General features: G+C 36.8%; 1 protein-coding gene across 13 annotated transcripts in view; it reads right to left on the bottom strand.

Moving 5' to 3' along the window:
- myo16 (myosin XVI) overlaps window positions 1–24623 on the bottom strand; it is a 357150-nt gene that overhangs the window by 31195 nt on the left and 301332 nt on the right. For all 13 annotated transcript variants that reach the window (XM_073912461.1, XM_073912457.1, XM_073912458.1 and 10 more), the window contains 6 exons: window positions 21674–21776; window positions 18772–18868; window positions 18435–18681; window positions 11502–11872; window positions 9968–11134; window positions 4029–4181 (listed from right to left, as the gene is read on the bottom strand). In XM_073912461.1, coding sequence (XP_073768562.1) covers window positions 4029–4181; window positions 9968–11134; window positions 11502–11872; window positions 18435–18681; window positions 18772–18868; window positions 21674–21776 — 2138 coding nt within the window. The remainder of the gene's footprint in view (window positions 1–4028; window positions 4182–9967; window positions 11135–11501; window positions 11873–18434; window positions 18682–18771; window positions 18869–21673; window positions 21777–24623) is intronic.

Genomic DNA, 24623 nt, shown 5'->3' with positions numbered 1-24623 from the left:
TTTTTTTTTTGATTAGCTACAGAACAAACCACTGTTGTTTAATGACATGCGTAATTGACCCAACTTGCCTAGTAAACAAAATTAACCTAATTAAGCCTTTAAATGTCTCTTTAAGCTGAATACTAGTATCTTACAAAATAACTAGTAAAGTTTTATGTGTTGCCTACATGGCAAGGACAAAAGAAATGAGTTATTAGAAACAAGTTATTAAAACTATTATGTTTAACGATGTGTTGAAAAGCAAAGATCTCCATTAAACAGCACTTGGTAAATATTTTTAAAATAACTATATATTTTTTTTTTTACAGGAAAAAAGTTTTACAGGAGGATTAATCATTTTGACTTGTATAAGGGTTGTATAAGTTCTGTAAAATTCTCAAAGAGATATATTTTTTAAATTATTGTCCACAACCTCCTGAAATATCTCATTCCAACATGCCCTCACACATCTATGTCAGTCATTGAGATTGTCAAAACACTATGTACATACAAAAAAGCTGTAGCTTGCTTGTATTGCTGCTTTAGTCTCTTTCATTGTAAAAGCAAAACAACTTAATCTTGTATGTAAAATACAACGAATCGAATCGAATAGCTTGGTAATCTGCATTTCCCGGATCTGATTTAGCCTGAAATTCTAAAGGTTGCAAAGGCGTAACATTTCCGTCACACGCTTCAAGTATCGATCAATCAAAGTGCAGTGGATGGCTGGCCAATCAGAGAAGATCACGCTTTTCAAAACGATAAATTGTCAAAACTGGCATGTTTCAGAAATGTTGAAATAATGTTTAAAGTGTACCCAAATATTATTTTGAGTATATGTGCAGTAGGGGTGTTAAAATATTTTTTTTTATTCAGTGCACCTCGACACAGCTACAGACAGTTTGATATTGGTTAAGTAATAATCATAATAATGATGCAGAAACTGTGCACAATTTCACACAATTTGACACTTACAGCAGAAGCCCCTGCTTCACTGCGATTGACAAAATGAAATTAAACTTAATTTCTCTCTCTCACTGTGGCCCATTTGACCTGCTGGCATGACTATTCCTCTCCTTTCGATAGTTACTTCTGTATACAGACATGAGCGCATGTTTGCAGAGGGAGTCCCCCGCGTCTATCAGGGATCCGCTGTGATTGCCTCTGTCATTTATCAGTGTCACTCATAGGTGAACAGTGCCAGTGTGTTAGAGCCAATCGCAGTTCTTTCTGTTGAGCTCGAGACCAAAAAAAAAGGGTGTAAGAAAGAACTCAAGAAAGAAAGCTCAAAGCGCGTGGGATATTAACATTTGTGGGATATTAACATTTGCTGTTCTGTGCATGTACTTGAGTTTTTAAAGGCACAGTTTATATGTCTGACTGTTTGTATTAAAGGACAAAATAGTATTACAAATAATATATTGATATATTCATACATTTTAATACAAGAATTGCTGTGCTGTAAAAAAAAATATAAAACTGCATATGGAAAATATCGTCAATGCACCGTGATGCATCAAGATATTGAATTGAACCGAATCGATTGCATGATGATCGTAACCGAACCGCGAGACTAGTGTAGGTTCACAACTCTAAAGTGCAGCATTGTTAATAATTCAAATTAGTTTTTCATTTCATATTTAAAATGATATAACCATTTAATTCTGAGATTTAATTTTAAGAATTCAAGTTAAACAGCCCATGTGAAATCTAAATGTACAATGTTTATTTTGCTAGAGCACATTGCTAGTGTAAACAATTCATCTGCTCAAGTAAATCCATTGAAAGAAAAAAAAAGTTTGTTTTTGATAATCTTCAATCAAAGTCTGACCATTTTCTTCCATGTTTGGAGTGCTGGCCCTACTCTGATGATGTCAGATTTGACAGCTTTAACCACAATATTCTTACTCGCACTCCTTTTAATTCACTACAAGTGAATGATGCGCACAGTTAAAATCCTGCCCTACAAAATATTCTGGTTCAGTTTAAAGTACATCAACATACTGAAATAAAAGAAATAAAAACAATTTATAGTTTTCAAAACATATGTCAATAAATTGTGTATAAAGTCTGCATGAATTGTTCGAGAATATTAAGACTTGGTTTTAAATCATATACATCACAACCTGAGGTACGTAAATCTTTAACACTTCTCTTTTGCTTCCCTGCGAGCACTAGTATTTTCTCCAGGAAAGAGCACATATAGTTCTTATACCGTTATCTTTAAGATGCAGGCATGTAATGGCTGAGCGTTCAGGTCACTGCGGGCTGTTTAACACTTCCACCCACTCTCTGCTTCAGCCCCTCATGTGGAATATGAACATTAATCCCCCACACACATATATTAACCTCACTGAGAGGACAAAAGGCCAGCAGAGCGAGAGTGTGTGTATTTGTGTGGGGAGGCAGAGAGACCCTGAGCATCCGACGGCTCTTTAAAGAGAGAACAATATTAAGTCTAGCACCATTCCTTTCAGAAAAAAAAGTTTTTTTTTTTTTTTTCATGCACCTGTCAGTTTTGAGATTTTGTGCCATCTCCAGTGGGGTTTTGTTTTTTCAGGTCAATGAAAGAAAACATTTTAGCGTTTCTTTTATAACATTTTAACAGTTTGTGTCGATAGATTTTAATGTCATTGTGGATTTTAAAAAGCAGTTTTCTCAACATGGCTGTACTGAGCCATAAAATAAATAATAAGAATTAGGGCTGCACAATATATCGATTTAGCATCGATATTAGAATGTGTGAATCTGCAACTGTCACACCACAGAATCTGCAATGTCTAATTGGGATTAAAATCATCTAAGAATCACCTTTCAGAATATGTGATTTGTGGAGTCACTAAAAAGTTTAGGGATTTAAGAAAATTTAAACCATTTAGGCACTTTAACAGTCGTATTTAATGATTTATACAATGAAGACTATGCAGTGTTATTTCATATGTAATTATTGAATTTCTGTACCCAGATACTCAACAGAAAACCCCTTTAATTTACTTCACTTTTATCTGTGCTTTATTCTATGCATATGATTTAGTGTGTTTATTGTACTTTAATAACATGCAGTGCCCTACAAAATCATCATAAACAATCTAAAATAATGAATTCTTTCCAAATAGAGCTGTTTAAGGCATCAGGGGAAATTATATTCATATCGCAATTTGTACATCCCTGCAGAACAAAATATAACAATGTCAGATTTTTCCAGTATCAAGCAGTCCTATTAATAATAATAATAATAATAATAATAATAACATGACTTTACCTAGAGTTCAGATTTTTGTTATTGGCTGTCATTCGTATTTATTTTGGTTAACAAACCTTGGGGCAAGGCTGAGGCATCAGTGACCTGAAACTGAGTTTGAATAATTGGGTGGATAAACATCTGGACAAACACTGACCAATGCCCTTTTTGTGTTTTGATATGTGTGGGTGTTGATCTGACACTTTCATTCATTTTCTTTTTCGGCTTAGTCTCTTTATTAATCTGGGGTCGCCACAGTGGAATAAACCGGCAACTAATCTAGCATATGTTTTTACGCAGAGGATGCCCTTCCAGCTGCAACCCATCACTGGGAAACATCCAGACACACTCATTTGCACACATACACTGTGGACAATTTAGCTTGCCCAATTCACCTGTACCGCATGTCTTTGGACTTGTGGGGGGAAACCAGAGCACCCAGAGGAAACCCATGCCAACATGGGGAGAACATGCAAACTACACTCAGAAATGCCAACTGACCCAGCCAAGGATCGAACCAGCGACCTTCTTGCTGTGAGGCGACAACACTACCCACTGCATCGCCCCCCTCACACTTATATCAGAATTATAATTGTTGTAGTAATGACAACAATAGTTGCTTAAAAACATTTCACGCAACATGAAACGCACACTACTGAATGTAATTAGCAGTGTAGGCTGATTCACAAACAGACGACTCATAGGAATAACAATATGCAATAGTTAACATTTGAAGTGGATCATATGTGTTTGTTTTAAATAAGACCCATTGTAATAATTAGCCTTAAGCCATCATGTGTGTCATTACCGTTGGAGATCTGGTTGCCATTCTCTATAGGTGCAGGGTTTGAGGAGTTGGGAGAGGTGTGGTTGTTGGCGTTTTTGTCCTGCAACTGTGCCGATGGGGAAATCGGGCCCTGATCCTCTCGACCTGGCAGGTTAATGTTGGAATTCGAGAGTCCTATGGAATAGAAGAGAATATAACCATTAAACAAAATACATTGATTCACATAAAGACAATATGTAAGCTGTGCTTCAGCCCCAACTGACCATCAAACTCTGACATCTGACTAGGGTTGGGCAATGTCGACCAATTTGGCATCGTACGATGTCTAATTTGAAACATCACGATGGACGATGGCATCGTTGTCATGTGAAAAGCGGGGGATGTTGGAGGTGTTGTTTGACAGAGTGGTCTCAATGTGAAGAGCGGGGAGGGATCCGGTGGTGAGGGGTGAGAAGTGTGCGTGACTTATTTGAGGACCGGGAGGGAGACGCGCGATTTCCGGGAGATTATCACTCGTTTGCGGGAACTTCCGGGAGACTTGGGATGTCTGAGTATCACATTTAACAACTATATTGAGACGCGATCCAACGGTACATCCTTGATAAACTGTCTAACTTGCACTGTACACTGGAGCTCAGGCGAGCGCATGACAGTGTGTGTGTGTAGTCACATGATTTGCTTTTTCAGCAGACGGAGGGCTGTTCAGAAATGGTAGGTAAAATGGTGTGAATGTGGATCATTTTCGTTCTAAAATATAATTTTAACACTAAGACGTATTTGACGTATTAGTCTAAACGGGGCCTAAGTGTGTATTTTTCGCGAGCGGGTTTGCGACAGGGGCTGGGTGGAGAACCGGCCATGCAGCTCAGCATCTGCTCATCGTTTTGTCTATTGGCCATCGGCAATGGACGATGGCATAGTCTATCAGCCCAACCCTATCTCTGACCTACACTGCCGGTCAAAGGTTTAGAATCAATATAAAATACAGTAAAAAAAAATTCAATTCAGAAAAAAGAACAAAAAAAATGTCATTTATATCTGTGATTTAAAGCTGAATTTTCAGTATTGTTACTCCAGTCTTCATTTTTGTGGAAATTGTGATATATTCTCTTTTCTTTGATTTCTCTTCAATAATGTAAACATACAATAATTTATTTAAAAATTACATATTTCTTTAAAATTGACACGTCCTCATGAATAAAAACTTGAACATGAATAAAAGTTCTCAGTGGTACTGTTTTCACTAAAATGAAGCATTCCATGACATAAAACATTGGGAATACATAAATTTTTAAACTACATTCAATAAAATACTATTCCTTTAAATTATAATATTATGTCACAATTTCTGTTTTTACTATATATATATATATATTATACAACAGTTGTCTGGTTCTCAAATCTGATTACCTGATAGGCGTGCAATTTTCTGCAATATCAGGACTTGTACAGCCTCTTCACCATTGTGTATTACTTTGCCCACATCATCATAAGTTATAGGAAGAGGAATAAGCTCACTTAGGAGTTATATAACCTATATACTATATGAGTTATATAACCTATAAAGTCCCTGTAAGATCACTAGTTTGACAAACATTGCAGCTGTTGGATAACATAATGTACTTTTGAGGCTTTTTAGGTGAGAATGTATTTGTTTAGATTAGTAAAAGAGATTTTTAAAACATATTAATGATCTCAGAGATATAGCACGTTAGCGGCCATCTGCAGGGCAAAGAAAATGATGGTTGATGTTCGCCATAAAATGGCAGCAAAGACTGCATAATAAGTCCTAAGGTAGAAAAACTCAGCTGAACAAATTATAAAACAGGTAAGTGACATTCTAAGTCTGTAAATAGGTCTAATCTTTCTCTTTTGTATGTTGTAGTGCTGTATTTATACCATAGTAATATGCTAGAGTTTGCTTTGCTTTGGCTTTTTCTGGGTTAATTGTTGTGATCTCCTGATTGCAACAGAGTAATACTGGGACATCTCTGTAGACTGATGGCATTTCATGCTGTTCAGCCTCATAATCTTAAAATGCGTTTTGTCGTCACTTAACACATTATCGCTAGAGAATCATTCAAATACTAGCTCTAAAGTGATGTATGAAGTAGCAAGTTTCTGCTGTTCTAACCATCAGTTGCAGATATGAATGAATGGCGGAAGAAAGTAGTTCCTTATACAAACATGCTTTTGTGACATTCTATGTTTGATTATCTTTTTTTATACACATGATTATGCTGTCAAACTGTTGTTTAAATGCAATATCACACTTGTAGCAGTGCCGTATGACTATAAATCATCAATGGTGGGGACAACACACGCCTCCCACCAGTGCCAATATACAGTCATATCGCACTGCTACTCATGTGCTATTGCTCATTTAACAAATCATTTACAAACAAATCACTCAAACAAATCTACCAGATCTCAAACTTTTGATCAGTAATGTCCATGTTCCTGTTCGGTGACGACGTGACATCATGTTCACACCTGCCACCTCAAGTCAATAATGTTTCTGCAGCTGCTGGGGTCAGGAATTGTGGGAATGATGGAGTCGTGTGGTGATGTTGACCGAAGCGCGGTGGATGTTTAAGCCTGTCGGTATGCAGGTCTGCTGGATCTGAGCGCCGCAGGGATGGATATAGCTCAGGGTGTGAGTGGCCGCTTTAAAGCCTTGTTTCCATTACAGACGCTCTCACTCATGTCCTGAGTGTCTGTGGTTGTCAGACATTCATTAACCACAGCTTTGTGTCTGGACTCCTGCTGACATGTATTTACTTGATGAAACTGTCACATTACACTACACAAGACATCAGCATTTTTGAGTAATCAGATGAGAGATGCTCTGGGCTAATTAAACACTTTTATTAGTTGAAAGTAGTAAAGAAAAAAAATACATATATTATTTATTTTGTTTTATTTTCCAATTTGTTTAAACTGACATAGGTTTACATATTTAGTTTTTTAACCTATTATGGTTATTGATTTACCATACATTTTCTTTATATAATAATAAAAATAACAACAACTATTATAATTTTCATTAGTAGAATTATTATTTATATTTGCAGAATTATAGTAATAATACTATAAATAATAATAAGTGTTTACACATTTTATCATATTGGTATACTACTACTATTACTCCTTCTACTACTACTAATAATAATGTAATTCTGGATTGATGTACAACAATGTATGTATTCCACAATAAGAATAATAATTAAGTAATATTTATCAAATAGGACAAATTAAATTAGAGAAAAAGTGCCACCATAAGAATGAAGATTTCTGTAAATTGATAAACTGACAATGTGAGGATTGAGCTGTTTTGTAAACCTCTTTTGAAATATTCCTCAAGCATGACACTTTCACAAGTATTATGACAGATTAATGTTTTGATCATTTCACAGACACACTCGTGCACATGTACAGCAATGAGAGAAGTAATTTCCTCTGCTCTGGAATGACACCGAGTGAGCCTTAAGACACGCACACACACATCCACGCATTACTCTGGGGATTTGCACACATAGCAGCGATTCACATCCGTCAGCAGACCTGGAGACTTTGATATTTAATATTTCATAGCTACATCATCTCTTGTCCATGTAATATTTATGTAGCTGGAGCTAATACCCCCTGTGCCCTTTACAATAAACCGAATCAAGACATTGACACACACTTTTTCTTCAGGATTTATGTAATGTTGAAGAAATACATTTTTTGTTGTTTTGTTTTGACATTTCTTAGTTTGTTAAATACACACACACACACACACACACACACACACACACACACACACACACACACACACATATATATATATATATATATATATATATATATATATATATATATATATATATATATATATATATATATATATATATATATATATATATATATATATATATATATATATATATATGTGTGTGTGTGTGTGTGTAAATATATATATATATAAATTATATATATATAAATATATAAATGTGTGCATGTATGTGTGTGTATATATTTATTTATTAACAAACTAAGAACAAAACAACAACAAATGTATTTCTTCAACATAACTTAAATCCTGAATAAAAAAAAAAAAAAATGTGGTGTATAAAAGTGAATCTTATCTAAATATTCCCAATAGCCAGCATTAACCATTGGAAATAAGCAATTATTGTATAAAGTACAGGCACCCACTAATTAAAGATTATTGATTATGCCACCATAACATCTCAGATAATGCTTTTCAACATAAGACGGACACATCACAACATTGCAATCCTTTTTGGCACTCAAAGGAAAGTCTAAATCATTGAATTTATCTTTATTTTAGATCTATATATAGTTTAATCATGGTTGATGCAATTTGTCATAGTGGTTGGTAAGCTAATTGTATGGCTTATTAGTGATCTTGGCAAGAAGAACAAACCACAGACTGCTGATTGTCTGAAAATGTCTGACAGCTTAACAAATGGCTTTTATGCTGCCCTTTAGGTGCAAATAACCATACATGCAGACTAAGATTATTTAGACTAGAGTCGTCAGTTGCATTTTTGCGGAACAAAATGCAGCCTCTTACACAATTTACAGTAATTATTTTGCACATGTGGGTCAGGGTCATATGGGACCCGCGCTCATAAATCCATGATGGAAGTAGATGCAAGCTAAAGGGTCTTTAATTAAATACAAAGGTTAAGAGGCGGAGGCAATGGTGCCACACACACAATATCCTCTCTATGAACGCCTCCTCATCAAATTATCTTATTTTAATGTGACATTTAACTCTTGATCTTTTCCTTAAATGGTTATCTACTTAATATGCTTTATATATTAGTTTCTCCATGGGTGAATACCATTCCTGATCATTTTGCCTCTGTTTAGACCTTTAAGGGCAGTTGTTGAAGAAGGCCGCTGTGGTGTTGTAGCGCAATTCATCCAGAACAGATGTAAAATACAGCCTAAACCACCATCTAGCATAAACACTTTGTCTTCAGCTGAATGGGTATGTGAGAGAGAGTGCTGTGGCTTTTATGGTAAATGTCTGTTTTATCATCATTGACCTCACTGTTTTTGACAAACACAAAGCTTGGCACTGGATGAATCCAGAAAAACCAAACTAAACAGGATGTGCCTTTCAATAACCACTTATATGCTATGACATTTAACCAAAAGAGTGCTGGGAAACTTTCTATAATTCAACCAGACTATTTTAATTCTCCTGTAGCAAACTAAGCATGACCATGTGTGCTGGTTAGAACAAACTCCTTTTGAGCTATTAAAATATGTGATTCAAGACAATTCTGTGATTCATGTGTCTGGAGTGTGTAATACATATACATATGAATGACAGTACCTAATATTCATTTCTTTTTCGACTTAGTCCCTTTATTAATCTGAGGTCACCACAGTGGAATGAACCGCCAACTTGTCCAGCATATGTTTTTACGCAGCGGATGTTCTTCCAGCCCATCACTGAGAAACATCCATACACACTAATTCACACACACACACTCATACACTACGGCCAATTTTAGCATACCCAATTTACCTGTACCACATGTCTTTGGACTTGTGGGGGAAACCGGAGCACCCAAAGGAAACCCAAATGAACACAGGGAGAACATGCAAACGCCACACATAAATGCCAACTGACCCAGCCGAGGCTCGAACCAGTGACCTTCTTGCTGTGAGGCAAATAATGCTACCCACAGCGCCACAGCGTTGCCCTTTACCTACTTTTTGGGAGTAAAACACTTTCTTGTATGCCAGCTTGCTATGCCTATAGACAACTGCAAGCATTGTGCAGATATTGTTGCTTTGTGGTGCTTTTAACATTGCTTTGCTTGCCTTAGTGGCTGAACTACATGGGAAGTGTCTAATAACCGTTGCCACAAACAGCACTGGAGTTACAACACCTTTAATATACATTGCACCTAAAGGTACAGGCTTTCACTCACCGCTGTCTCTGATCTTTCTTCCTGTGGTGGACTTGCGGAGAAGGCTGCGCCCAGAGCTGAAAATAGTGTTCAGCTCATCAAGAGGGCTGGTGAGGGGTCTCCCATTGGCAGGGTTGAAGAGGAGCGGGGAAGAGGAGCAGGAGTGAGCTCTGCGGGGCTCTGGCCGCGACGTCTTTACTGGGGAGAAGGGAGGCTTAGAACTGCTTGGGGGTGTCTCTGCCAGACCGTGCCCCATTTTATGTGAGACTTTGGGGGATTCTGTGCTAGCCACAGAAGCTGCACGAGTCAGGGCCAAGAAGTTCGGCTCAGGGGGGAAGGGGAAGTGAGAAGGGGGGCGGTAGGGAGGTGGAAGTACTGCTGGAGGAGGAGGGGGAGGAGGAGTCAATGGTGGCGTGGACTTGTCTGGCATCAGGATGGAAAGACTTGGGGAAGAGTCAGCCCTTTGTCGGGTGTACTGGGGGGACAGTGGGCTGCCCCCATCTTGACTGCTGTAGTTGAGATTGGTCTCAAACACTGGCAACTTTTTCACCTCAAGAGGGGTAAGAGGGGACTCATCTGATGCAGGAGAGCAGGTCACAGGAGATGGAGGGAAGACCAGAAGTGGTGGACGGTGTGGAAGGAGGTTGGGGAATGGAGCTGGGATGTCACATGGCATCCCATCCTTGCCCTGCTGCTTTCCTCCAAGTGTGCCTGACTGCTCAATCAGGGTCACAGGCCTCTTAATTTCTAGCACTGGGGCAGGTAGTGGAGTGGGATTGACGGCTTCAGGCTTCACCACTGGAGTTGACACTATCTCGTCATTTGGGAAGTATTTCATCTCTTCGTAAACTGCCTCGCCTGGTTCTGGGCTATGAGTGTCGGCGAGACTAAGGGCCCGTGAAGCCCCTACCATCTCAATATACACATCCTCCTCATCCTGGCAGGGGTAGAGACTAAGCACAGAAGAATGGGGGCCATCTGCAGATGCTGCTCGCTGGATAAGCCCCAAGCAGTGGCCGCCTCGTACAAGGCTGACGAGTTTCATGTCAGTGGGGCGTGCAGGGGAGGGTACAGAGATCTCCTCATAGGAACCTGTTAGTTTGGTATTAGGGCTGCGTTTGGGTTTAGGGGGTGGGATCTTCTTCATGGTGCTGTAGTCATCACTGTGAGGGCGTGGTTTAGCTAGAGCTAGAGGCGTTGTTGGATGATGGATGGGTTAGAAAGGAAAGAGAAAAAAATCAATTTACTCAAATGCCAAGAACAGCACTGAATATTGAGATCGGTGAAAACATTTTTTCTTTGTTTAACAAAATGTTCACCACAGGGCCAAAAGTATGTGGTCATCTGAACATCACAATTAATTAAAAAGTATATACATTAGTTCCTCCTAAGAGCATCAAATCTTCTGCAATTTCTTTTCCTTAAGATGCAGGAATGGATTGCCTCAGTTAGGGCTTCAGTTAATTATTACAGGTCAGTACGTACTTTCTACTTGTAGAGGTCTCCACATACTTTTAGCCTTGTAGTGCCTGTTTGAATGGATATTTATACATACAATCAGAAGGAGATAGCTGGGTGTTTGGTGGGCTTCCCGACGGAGAGGCTTGACCCTCAGCAGGGCTGTCTTTGGGTGCAATACTCAGGCCTGCACTCACTGCCTCATATGATGCACTCAGACGTGTATTAGGGTCTCGTTTGGGTTTGGGAGGAGGTTGTTTTCGTGGAGAGGAAAGGCTTCCTCCATTGCCTTCATCAGTGGAATGTGGTGTAGGCTGAAGGGCTGCTTTGATTGATGCCCCAATGCTGGAGTGTACCAAGCTGTCCATTACCAGGGGTAGAGGCACAGAGCTGGAGCGAAAATGCCGAATTGGTCGGTTCCCCCCACGGTTGGCCACATCATTACCTCTCCCACTTTTTTCAACAACCCTAAACAAAAGAATGAACAATTACACACATTTAAATGGAACATGATTTGTCTAGTGCCATTTTTGCCATTGATCTTGATTGGTATTATTCTGGTGTCTTCTACCATTTCCCAAAAGTAGCAAGTCATTAATCAGTCATATGCTCATATTTTTAAATATTCACTGACTATGAGGCTAGAAGCACATGTGCCCTCTTAAAGCATGATGGGCAGTGAAGGTGCTAAGCGACTGCCAAATGTGAGAAGATTAGTCTCAGCCATGATAAAATCAATACACCAATGTCAAGCTGTCTATTGATATCCGCGCCGAGATTTCATCGTACTACACTAACTGGAATGGGTGTTTCCTTAACAATGAAGATAACATAAAAAACAATAACTGGGTTGTCAAGCAAGTACACATTCTTAAAACATCAATCACAGAATAATCAAATTAATTTATAAAAACAAGGAAACTAACTTTTCAGAATACCCTAATTTTAAATTCACCTCAAAATTAAAATGAATCAACTTCATGTTGTTCCAAACGCTTGAGACCTTTGTTCATCCTCGAAACATAAAGATATTTGAAGTGAAACTTAAACGTCATTGCATGTAAACACAAGCAATATACTGACACTGAAACAAAAACAATTAAATCGAGTCATTATTTTGGTTTAATGTGTTGTTGGATAATAGGAATCATTTTTAAATAATTTTTGTCTCTTTTTCTTTTAATCAAACAATTATTTGTATTGGTCATGTAAGGGTCATATATTAACTGAACTTCTAATGTTGTGGGTGAGTGCTGTGCATACTAATTAGCATTTTTGCAGAAGTAGATAGATGCGGGTCCAAAATTAAATTCAGCTCTGCAGAAACTTCCTGTCTGAAAAGAGGTGTTAAAACTGAACACTGAACACAGAAAGTTGTATGTTTTTTTGTTGTGCAGAGAATTCGTAGAAAAAGAGGAAGTATGTCGAAGGTGCGGCCAATGGAGGACTGAACAATGACTGACAAATGACGTTACACCAAAACTCCACCTGTTAATATCAGTTGTGTATATATGCTAGAGTAAGGAAATGTATGTTAGTTGCAAACCTCTTGAATGTAATTCTTGTATTGCATTGGGGTAATGTAACCCAGAGCTCTGTCATCGAATTATTCATTTGTATCTAATAAATTACTAATATTTTTGGCATTGAAGAAAACCCTCTCCAGGCCTTTTCTTATTGAACACGCATGGAATTGGCTAGATATTCCAACAGTGTGCAAAAGTATCCTTGTATCTTGGTAATATTCCAATTAAGGCAAATGTTTTTTCTTTTTTTTTTTGAGGATGGTTTTTGGACTTTAATTGAGTCTAGAACCTGTCTATGGAAAATGCATTCATTTTATTTGGATTCTGAAGCAAACAAAGGTCTCGGGGGTTGAAATCATTATTTTTTTTAGGTAAACTAACCGTTTAAAGACTTTTTTTTAATCCTCATGATACCAAAGGGTAATACAAATTAGCATTACATTAATGGATATCAATTGGATAACACAGAAACCAAAGCCCCAAACGATTATTTACATTGTTGATTGTTTAAATCTAAGCTGCTTCCTGTAATACTGTAATTTGACACACACACTCTTATTTGATATTTCCTTTTTAATCTGGGTCTACCATCTGTTGTTCTTGGAGAAAAAGCATTAGTGTGTTGGGGTGGATGGTGTTCGGGGAACAGGGGGTGGTAGGGGGTTACAGTGACTTAAAACCCTAAGGAGATTTCAGTAACCCGGAGTGGGGGGGTGGGTCTTATCTCTCTCTCTGATTAGCAGCATGGAGCTCCTCTTGACTCGCTGATTGAGTTTGCCACATCTAGATTAGCTATGAAACCCCCATCACTCAGTCACCTGGCACCTCCCTCATTTGTGATGCTAAAAGTGAATGTATGTGATGAATGTGCGTGTTTTGAAAAACAAGAAGCCAACCCCCTTCATAAGAGCAGATGGTCATATAGCACTCGATGGGAACACTAATACATGCATGTATGTTCATTGCATTCTTCTGTGAAACAACAAAACAAATAGCTTTATGTTCAGCTACGCTTTCCACTGATATCAATACAACAGCTATTAATGCTTATACATAAGCCAATCTAAACTGTGCATGGTTGAATGGGTAATAGGAAGATATATTAGTATGATATATATATATATATATATATATATATATATATATATATATATATATATATATATATATATATATATATATATTTTTTTTTTTTTTTATTTATTATTATTTTTTTTGTCATTAAAACAAAAATGTCTTTAAATATAGTGCTTGAGATTTTCTTTGTTGATTTTTGGTACCTTTTGCCACTACTTCCTGCTAAACACAGATGAAGCCCTCCTGTAAAATTTGTATTGTTTTTTTTTACATATTTCCAAAGTGACAAGATTTTTTCAACCTATTTACAAACATTTGGGTTGTCGCAATACTGGAATTCAGTATCAATCGGTACTGAAATTTTAAAACCGTCCAATTCCTGCGAACATTTGGGCTTGTTCTTAAACAGAGCTGATTTGCCATTATATTCACATGCTCAACAGAAATGATTGTAATTGGTTGGGAAGGTCATTGATTCACTAAAATCGCTCCTGTTTACCAAGTGTAACCACAGATACAGGGACACTGGAGCGTTTCAAAGTCATGTTGATCAGCTGGATTGTCTATAAGCTGACATACAAGTGATCCACTGATGAATCGCGCCTTTAAAATGCCCCAGTGTCCCTGTATCAGTGTTTACACTCAGTAAACAGCAATGAGTTTGGTGAACCAATGACCTTCACGGCCAATCACGGTCACATCTGTTGAGCACATGAACACAATGGCATATCAGCGCTAAAAGCGTTAAAATGTTTGGGGGAAATGGAAATGTTTTTTACAATTTCAGTATCGATTAGTACCGAATTCCAGTATCGTGACAACCCTAAACATAATAATTTTTATAACTAATATATTTTGTCTTTGCCATGATGACAGAACATCACATATTTCTAGTTACTTTGTAAGATACTAGTATTGAACTTGCAATTCAAAGGCTTAACTACGTCAATTAGGCAAGTCATTGTACAACAGTGTTTTTTTTAAGCCTATTAAAAAAAAAGAATATAAATTTTTTAAGGGGGATAATAATATTGACCTTAAAATGCATCAACTAAAACAAATAATACTTTCTCCAAAATCATATTCCATCACTTGGCAAATAAAGTAAAAAAACAAAACAAAAAAAAACAATACAAATTTCACAGGAGGGCAACATTTTTCCCCCTTTTTTGTTTACAGTATATACACACTGTGATTATGAGTTCAGTTTTGGATACTGATTATCAAAGAAAAAAAAATATCAAGGTAATTTGTAGTAAGTTAGTAGGTTATTTTGGTTAAGGTAATTTTGTGGGTAAGTTGTTTTGCTTTTCTTTATCTCAATGCAAACTGCTCTACAACTCAGACATCAGTCTTTCCTTTTGCTAAAATCCCACAAAGTTTCAAAGAGTGCAAACGCTTCTCACATCAGTGACAAATGAAGGCTCACTCTGTTCCTGTTTTATTTGCAAGAGGAGAACAAGCAGAACCAATAAAATCTCCCATGAATTTTTATAGGTTCCACGAACCCGAGTTGAAGATGGCACATTTTGCAGTGTATAATATAATCAGGCACTCCAATATAATTTAGACTGTTAGTGTGTCTAATATAATCCTTCAAGAGGAAGTTTCACAGTAGCGCAGACAGATCTGAGCTGCCAAATCAGATTCAATTTCAGCAGACAAAAGATGTCAATCCCCTAAGGAACACCAATATGAATTTGATTATTTTTTTGATATGTTTTATTACAATATCTGCTTAAACAGTAGAGACAGGAGCCCTTTACATAAACAATCTTATTACCTCATATGTAGCTCCACTACCTGCTTTTAATATTGCATTAAATTGTGATGTTTATATAGAAACTCATGTTGACTATTCTAAAGAGATCATTAAATCCTCGTTCAGAATTACACTGTTAGCTGGATGTAGGGTAATGTAGGGATTTGTAAAAGACAAATGTGTTATCACAGCAATTGATAGCCGAGGCACTTCTGTAGTAGGTACTGGAGTTACTAGTAATGGGTATCATTAAGATTTTAATGGTATAACTACTTTTATTGATACCAATTATCGGTTTGGTACTTTAACGGTACTCTTATCTGTATACTTTTGTGTAGCTTTTTTAAATGAAAAAATAAAACCCAAAAAACTAATTGAACAGAAATAACAACATTTTATTTTATAACTTTTTAAATGTGAAATTAAATAAACAATTTACTGAAAAAGAATGTGCAAAGGTTTGAAGTAGCATAGTAAGAACATGTAGGTTAGGCTGCAAATGACAAGGTTTTAACCATTCTTCTGGGGAAAAATCAACATGTTTGCCTTTTCTGGCAGAAGTCGGAAGCTTTCTTGGCTTCTTTTGCTCCCATCAGTTGAAAATACCCTCTTTGAGTTGCAAAATGCAGTTAAACAATCCACTGTGGCTAATGCTTTTGATTTATCATTAACATATTCACATAAATAAGTTAACGGTGTTTGTAATTAAATTAATACCATTTTGGAGATGAAAATAAGATGTTTTTTTATTATTATTTCTTTATAATTTTTTAATAAGCATAGTTTAGAATTATTCATCTATTTGTAAATACAGTGATGTAAATACATTTTTAATGTTTAGGAAAAAAAAATATATATATATATATATATATTTTTTTTTTTCAATGTAACTGAATGTGTTTACTATATTATTAACATTTTACTAATTTAAAGAGACCTTATATGACTGACTGCTAGCACATAGTGTCTACTCGGGTGAAATACAACCATACTCTCGACCGTTTGGTTCTCTCCACCATTTATTTAGTGCAAGTGTATGGGTTGAATATCAAAAATTGCAAATTAGAAATTGTTGGTCAGTTAAATTATGCTACTGTAGATAATGTTTATGTAGCAATAATTCTCCAGTACCAATAGCAGAACCGTTAATGTCTTTTATAGTTTAGCACCGATATTGATAAAGTACTGAGTTTCAGTATCCATCCCTAGGAGTTACCATGTAAACTATAATCAGACAATTACTGAGACTAGGGATGTAACCATTTACCTGACTCACGATATGATTAACGATCTTAAACGTACGATACAATTTAGTCACAATTTTTTTGAACAAAGTTATTTGAAACAACTTTAAGGTGAAGAGCCCTTTCATCTTTTTCTTTAAGGCTGCACACTTTTTGCAAAATAATATGTTTTCTGCTGTAACTAAATGCTATTTTACAAAAAAAAAAAAAAAAAAGAATAATAAAAACTAAAGAAGAAACTAAACAAACTAAAACTGTGACTGTGCTGAGATTTACCATTTTTAAAAAGAAATATCAGCTTATTTGCACATTTCCAATGTCCCCTGCTGATGAGAAAACTCTTTTACTGGGGCTGAGAGGGCTGGTGTGAAGAAGAACGCCTTTCCTAAACCAGAGAGCAGTGTGTACAGAGGTGGCCAATAAGCCCTCTGATCCAGGGAACTTACCACTGGCATAAAAAAACCAACAACAAAAAAACAAAAACAAATATATGATATATATATATATATATATATATATATATATATATATATATATATATATATATATATATATATATATATATACTTAAGAAGAGATAACCTTGAAAATTTTTAAATATTCAATAATAATGAGCAAATTATTACAAATATGCATACACTAATTTGAAGACAGGGTCAAAATAATGTAATATCTGCTTCTGTAATGATCAACTTTCTCTTTCAGTCTGAAAACATCTTCACACTTTCGCTATGAAAACACTGATGCACCAGTGATCTCGGTAGCACTAGTCAGAGCAAGCGGAGCTGCAAATCCTCCGGTCCACATGGTTTGGATAATAAATATTTTATTTTTTGCATATAGATGTCTGTGCCAGTAGTTTATCACTATACTGATGGTTTATGTGAATCATATTTGTTGTTCTGTTAGTGTAAGTAAGCGTCTTTTTTGCAGTATTTGCAGACAGTTCGTGTTTTGTCTGGCACACTTCACCACGGTCATTTTACTCTGCCGTCTCACCTTTTGCTCACCGCTGATGTGTAGGTAAAGCGAGCTTGCGCCTGTAAACACAGCGCCCCTCACTTTAAAACATGTATCGCGATTCGTTCAACATTTCTACCGGTTTGAATCATCACATATTTGAATGGATTTTCAACCAGCTCACGGTGAATTGTTACATCCATAATCGAAATCTTTATAATTTATAAATAATAAAAATAATATGCATATGACAAAATGCATATTGTATACATTGCACGATGACTGACTGTAGTCTGGCATATTTGGTAGCTATGACATGTCAGGAGAGCATCTAAACAAAATAGCTTAATATGACACACTGATTGTCTTAACCGACAATAAAAATTGTGTAATGTGAACGGGGCCTAATAAAGACTACTTTTTTTGTTTTGTTTTTTTAATCCTGTGAGTTGAGTATTTACCTTTTAGGCGAATCTTCTTCTTTGCCCACAGGTTCTGGTCGCTCTCCCAGTGGTGGAGCACTGATGTGACCCCGCAGGCGGTCGTTCTCTCTAGCAATATCGGCTGCGTTTTGAATGACCAGGTTGTCATAAGTGCGCAAACCCAAGTCCTCAGCTCCTTGCAGGAACCGCTGGACATTGCAGAGCTCCTGTTTCCTAGAAGTGAGCCTGCGACGCACCTGCTGTCTGGCCAACCAGCCACGCATTACTGAAACACACATACAGATGATGAAGTCAAAATATGAGGCCGCTGACAGATCATAAAGGATGAGCACATAATCTCTGCTGTTCATTTTACCTTTCTGACAGATAATAATCTTCCTGTGCAGTTGATGGCAGCGGTCATTAAGGTGATCGGCCTGCCAGTATCTCAAGAAAACCTTACTGTTGCCCATCTGCGCAAGAGAAGAAAAGAGGTAATCGCACATTTTGGGTTTACTGGCTATATACATGAATGAGAATATAGCCTTTTTTCTGCTTGTTCAGTTTACATAATTGTTTAAATACATTTAAGATACATTTTGAAAAAAGTCCAGAGCTGTTTGTATTTATTGTTCAGACATATTAACCCTTATGTGCTGTTAGGGAAATTTTCATGCACTTTTTATTTGGCCATAACTTTTTCTGTTTTAGCTAGCGGAATAGTTTTTAGTGACAAAAAAAAAAAAAAAAACTTAACAATACACTGTGGGAAAATTTACTACCTTTTGCTATTATGGATGAAAACAATAATCAAATAAATTGCAGAAAAAATGCATCAGATTCACACACACACACACACACACACACACACACACACACACACACACACACACACACACACACACACACACATATATATATATATATATATATATATATATATATAAATATATAAATCACTGGCTTGGGAAAAAAAAATTTTTTTCGAAAAGATTAAATAAAAGCAGTTAAATGTAGCATTTTTACACCGGTTAAATTTAGTGGATGTTTTCATCCTGAACAAAACAAAAGGTAGCAAATTTGAACAGTGCACAAGGGTTAAAGACATTGGGTTGTAACCACTGTGCTGAAAGGTGGAGCTTATAGCAGCAGGTTGTAGAATGTATATGATTATAGTGTTTGGTCATTCATTAAACATAACTGATAATGTCAGCACTGTCGCATGCAGTGACTATTTAAAAAAAATAAATAAATAAATAAATGTAATAAAAAAATAGTTTTAAGTTGATTTTACATTTTACTGTTAAAATTTGAGTAAAAACTTAACTAAACAGAGAAAAACTTACTTTCCCCCTGTCTGTTTAGTGTAGACAACTAAGGCAGTGTTTGCTATGAATTCTTGTAAGTAACTTATTCAAAACACTGTACACAGGCAGCACACTACTGCAGAGTCTCTACTTCAGTTGAGTTTAATACTTTGACTGGAGATTGTTACTGAGCTAAAGCACAGAAAACACAAATAATCACTAAACACAAATAATCACTAGTAATCATAATGTTGATTTACAAAAATCAAGCATCAATATAGCTCTTCTTTGGCATTTTGGATTTGATGTTTCTGTAATACACATAGATTCATCTGTATACATCATTAGTTTGGCTGCTATATGCAAGACTTCTGCAATATTGAAATGGTCAAAGCTGGTCCGAAAGCAAGTTTACTTTGTGTCTGCAACCTATATTTCAGCAAATAATATTGTCAATGTAAAATAACACAGGTTTTTAACAGGTTATTTGAAAACCTGTAATAATAAATTAAAATACAAACTTTAACACTTGTGAAATGTTATCTCATTTGTCCAGGGATTCAGATGACATTGTTGACATGTCCGTTACATACATATCTATGGCAATACAAAATTTTCCTTTTCTATAAATAATGAATCTGATGTTGTCTTCCATTTTGCTCCAAATTAGGCATTTAAAGTAAGGTAGATAAGAGTTAAAGCTGCACTAGTTGATTTTTGCAAAACATTGTTGAAGTTTGAATGCACCAAAACAACTGGCCCATAACAACCCAACATAACCTCACCAATTTTTGACATCTCTGCTACCATTACTAGACAAGCTCTTTTCTGTTGATAAGCTGCAAGTGCTTTGGGTCTGACACTGCCATGTCTATGGTAGGGCTGGGATTATAATCAATGCTTTGGGAATAGAAAAAAATCATTTAGAACCTGAATGGATTGTGATACTAACTTCTCTTACTATCCTTCGGCTTAGACCCTGATTTATCAGGGATCGGCACAGTAAAATGAACCACCAATTACTCTGGCAGATGCTTTTGAAATCCAAATCCTCTAAAGGATTGTTAGTCTACATTATTTAGGGCAACTGAGCTGGGAACACTTCCCAAAAGACATAAAAGTTTGACCCTGGTTTCTCTCTTGGCTTTTTTTCCCTTCACTTTCGTCAATTGGTGATGTTTGTTCCTCGCTGCTATCGCCACTGGCTTGTATGGTTCGGGATTTGTAGAGCTGCACATGGATGGATTTGCTCTTTAGTGTTTAAACTCAGCAGTGAAAATTAAACCACACTGAACTGAACTAAACTGAACTTCAACACTGAAAACTGAACTGACACAGTTTCAATTAACTATAATCTTTTATGTGAAGATGCTTTGACACAATCTACATTATAAAAGCACTACAGAAATTAAGATGAATTGAATGGAATTGAATTGGCTGTTTTATGCAGCGGATGCCCTTCTAACCACATTCCTGAATTGCAATTCTCTTTAGAATCAATGAGCTTAGTTTTTACCACCAGATAGCCTAGTGGGCTTTAGAAACAGCCATACTCCTACATTTCAAAGGTATGTGTAAGGTTAAGCAAACAATGAATGCTTAAATGAATTGCAAGAGTCTTCACAGTGAGCTATTTACATTAATCCAGTGACACAAAAGCCATGGTGGAAGTACATGACCGAAGAGCACAAGTGCTCTTTCTTGATTCTCCCTAAGAGTGTAAGAATAAAAACTAGTCTAGATCTCCATCTGCTGTTAAAAATTAAGCTCAGAATCAATTCCAGAGGGAATCGGTGCATTCTAAAAATGTATGGATCAATCGGTGAATCACAAAACATTGATTTATCCTCCCAGCCCTAGTCCATGGTGTCTTCAAATCCCATAATCACCACAGGTTTCCAACAAGTCTTGGAACAGAGCATCTCTATCCCATATGAGTTCTCCCCACAGTAGACATGTTTGTTAACTCACCTGCCATCCCTGGAGTTTACAATGCAGCAGAATGTGCCGGCACTTCTCCTCTGTGGTTGCTTTCTTCCTGTCAGTGATGATGGTGTCCACCAGCTCTCTGTACCTGCACCACAAACCCACAGAGCATTACAATCATCTACAGACCCAACAGCTGAGGAATTCTTTGACCCCATTACTGCTGTACAACTACATGATGCTCACCATTACCTTTACTGGAATGCCCAATACATGAACCACAAAGGACTACTTGCTTCCTGTTGGCCTATTTAATATGGCCATTTCCAAATGCAATAACCATCTAAGGCTACTGAATATGAGCTACGAAAGACAACGCTCAATCAATTCCCCTCCCTCGGTGCATGGGAAAACCAAATGGTAGTTTGCAGTTTTTGCGGGTCAAAGGGTTTGAGAGTAAAGATGGCTTCTCGGCATCTGCTGCGGCGGCTGTTGGCACGGCAACCATTCACAGCGAAAGGTCAAACTTTGAGGGCTTTGTGGCATTGTTCTGGAGTGGAGGGATCAAGCATGTGTGGCGTGCAGGGGTAAGCTCCAGACACACCCCTCAAACACGTGTGTGTGTGTGTGTATATGTGTGTGTGTGTTTGTGCATTTGGATTATGCATTAGGAACATCTGGCACAAGGGAATTGTGTTTAATAACCAACGATACTAAAGGAATTCAAAGAACTAGAGCATGTGTGATGCATGCCAATAACATTTCAGGATAAAACTGCAATGTTGTGTTCAGAACATGCATGTGCATTTAGAGTTTATTATTAATGTCCAGGATATTCTAGCTCCAACACACTTGGATCTGAAAAGCATGATCTAAGAATGATGAATTAAGCTTGGTGGAAACAATGTATTGGAAGTAATAGGTAATAAAGAAAGTGCTTGTTTTTGCTAAAAATGTGTCCTAAACCGAGCACATATTTTAAATAAACTATTGACCAATAGATTGTTTGGCAGATCCTTTCTATTAAGTGGTAGTGGGACAGAAAGCATTGAAAATAGAGAAGCTGCCCCACAGGATGTCTGCTCCATCTCTACCCATACAGGTTTATTCTTCTGACTGATAGTAATACATAAAGTTGGGCAGCGCCAATCCCCCAACTTTTGTTGCCTTTCTAAAAACGCTTTCCTAATTCTTGGAATGCTTTTATTCCATATAAAGTGAAGACTGTGATTAGCCAGTTCAAGTGTTTAATTACAGTACATTTGGGGATGCATTAGAAGTCAGCTGTCTTCATGTCATAGTAAAATGCAATCACATCCTCATACAGATGATAATTACAATTTGGAACCAGTATTTTTAGATTCCATTTAGGCACCATGTTGAGGGCTGCTCGAATATCAAAATCATGATCAGGATTATTTTGGTCATTATTGAAATTATGATAATAATGATTATTCTGACTAATAAAGAACATTTACTGGACAAAATGGAATTATCCACAAAATACAACATATTCAAATGTATAAACAGCTGTAAATTAAACCAAAAATTATCTTCCACAATATCTTAAACACAAATAATAAATAAAATAGAAATATCCAACAAAAAAAAAGAGAGAGAGAGAATATAATTAAGTTTGCTCACGTATGTGCCATAACAAATTGAAAAGTACTAATACCTTTTTCAAGCAGGATGAATTGGTAGTTACACACCCAGAGGTGATCGAAAAAGCATTCAGTCGGATTGCTGTTGAAGTGTAGCCATGAAAACCACCTTCTCTCTGCCTGCTGAGTTCATTCATAAACTGAGTGGGAATGATTGGAGAAACCCTATCCACATGCCACAGACCCCCCTCATTAGAGGAATGGACAAAAGAGACACATTTGAAAAGCAGGTGTCAAAGGGAATATGTCTCCTTGTTTACTTGCAATCCGATCGACTAATCAAATCTGTAAAAAGGGCTGTTCTCTAACAAGGGGGTTTGCTTCAACCACTTTTGTTAGGCTTTTGTTTTTGCTCCTCACTCACTGATGTTTGAATGCCACCAGAGAGTCTACAGACACATTTTGTATTGCTAATAGTATAGGGAGAGAGAGTTCAGGCATCAGGAAGGGGAAAAGTGTACATCATTCAGAACACAGGCAAAAATAACTTGGCATTATATAACTGATTACACAGCTTCGGTTTTGAGCAATGGGACTTAAAGACAAAGCCTGAATATTTGCGAAGCCTTAATGTTTAGGCGTTGATTGTGTAGCCACAGAAATGAGTAATGTGTGATGTGTTAATAGCTTCAAGTCATATTTTAACGTTTGTGAATGAAATTACTGTAATTATACATTATGCTGAACACACCTAGTGGCCCTTCAGAAACAGGTTTATATAACCCTTATTCTAGAGAATAACAAAGGCCTTCATTTGCAAACTTGATGGAAACTTGTTTGAGTGCTCAGTGCTCGTAAATGTGTGAAATATACTGACTCCAACAAACTGTCCTTATTTTTATGTGCACACAAATGTATTTATGTAGATTTAAATTGTAATCACAATTTGAAATGTTGCGATTAGTAAATCAAAAAAGGCTGGCATTTAAATATATAAATTTAACACAAATATGCACCCAAGATAAGTGCCTGATAGAGTCTGACTGTGAAAACTGTATGAGAGGATGATCACTTGTGCCAAAGCTGTTGTAATGCGCACGACTGTTTAAAACGCGTGCGCGCTCCCTTTTTCTTGCGTGAAAATTGTGACTGGAAACGCAACTATAGCCACAGTGGCTGGTCAGGTCCTGATGATGATGATGATGATTATTATTATTACAGTGAAATAGTTCATTAAATATGACAGGGCGAGGTGATCTTGTGTTGCGGACTCGGTGCAACAGAGGCAAGAACTGTGACACCGCGACTTAATGGTATTACTGTAGTAGAATATAGCCTAAGGTGGATATATATAGCATTTTGCGGGGAAAGAAAAAAAAAAAAAAAAAAAT

Source organism: Danio rerio, chromosome 9 (genome assembly GCF_049306965.1).
Source record: "Danio rerio strain Tuebingen ecotype United States chromosome 9, GRCz12tu, whole genome shotgun sequence".
Taxonomy (NCBI): Eukaryota; Metazoa; Chordata; class Actinopteri; order Cypriniformes; family Danionidae; genus Danio; species Danio rerio.
This window is presented reverse-complemented; position numbering and strand designations above follow the sequence as displayed.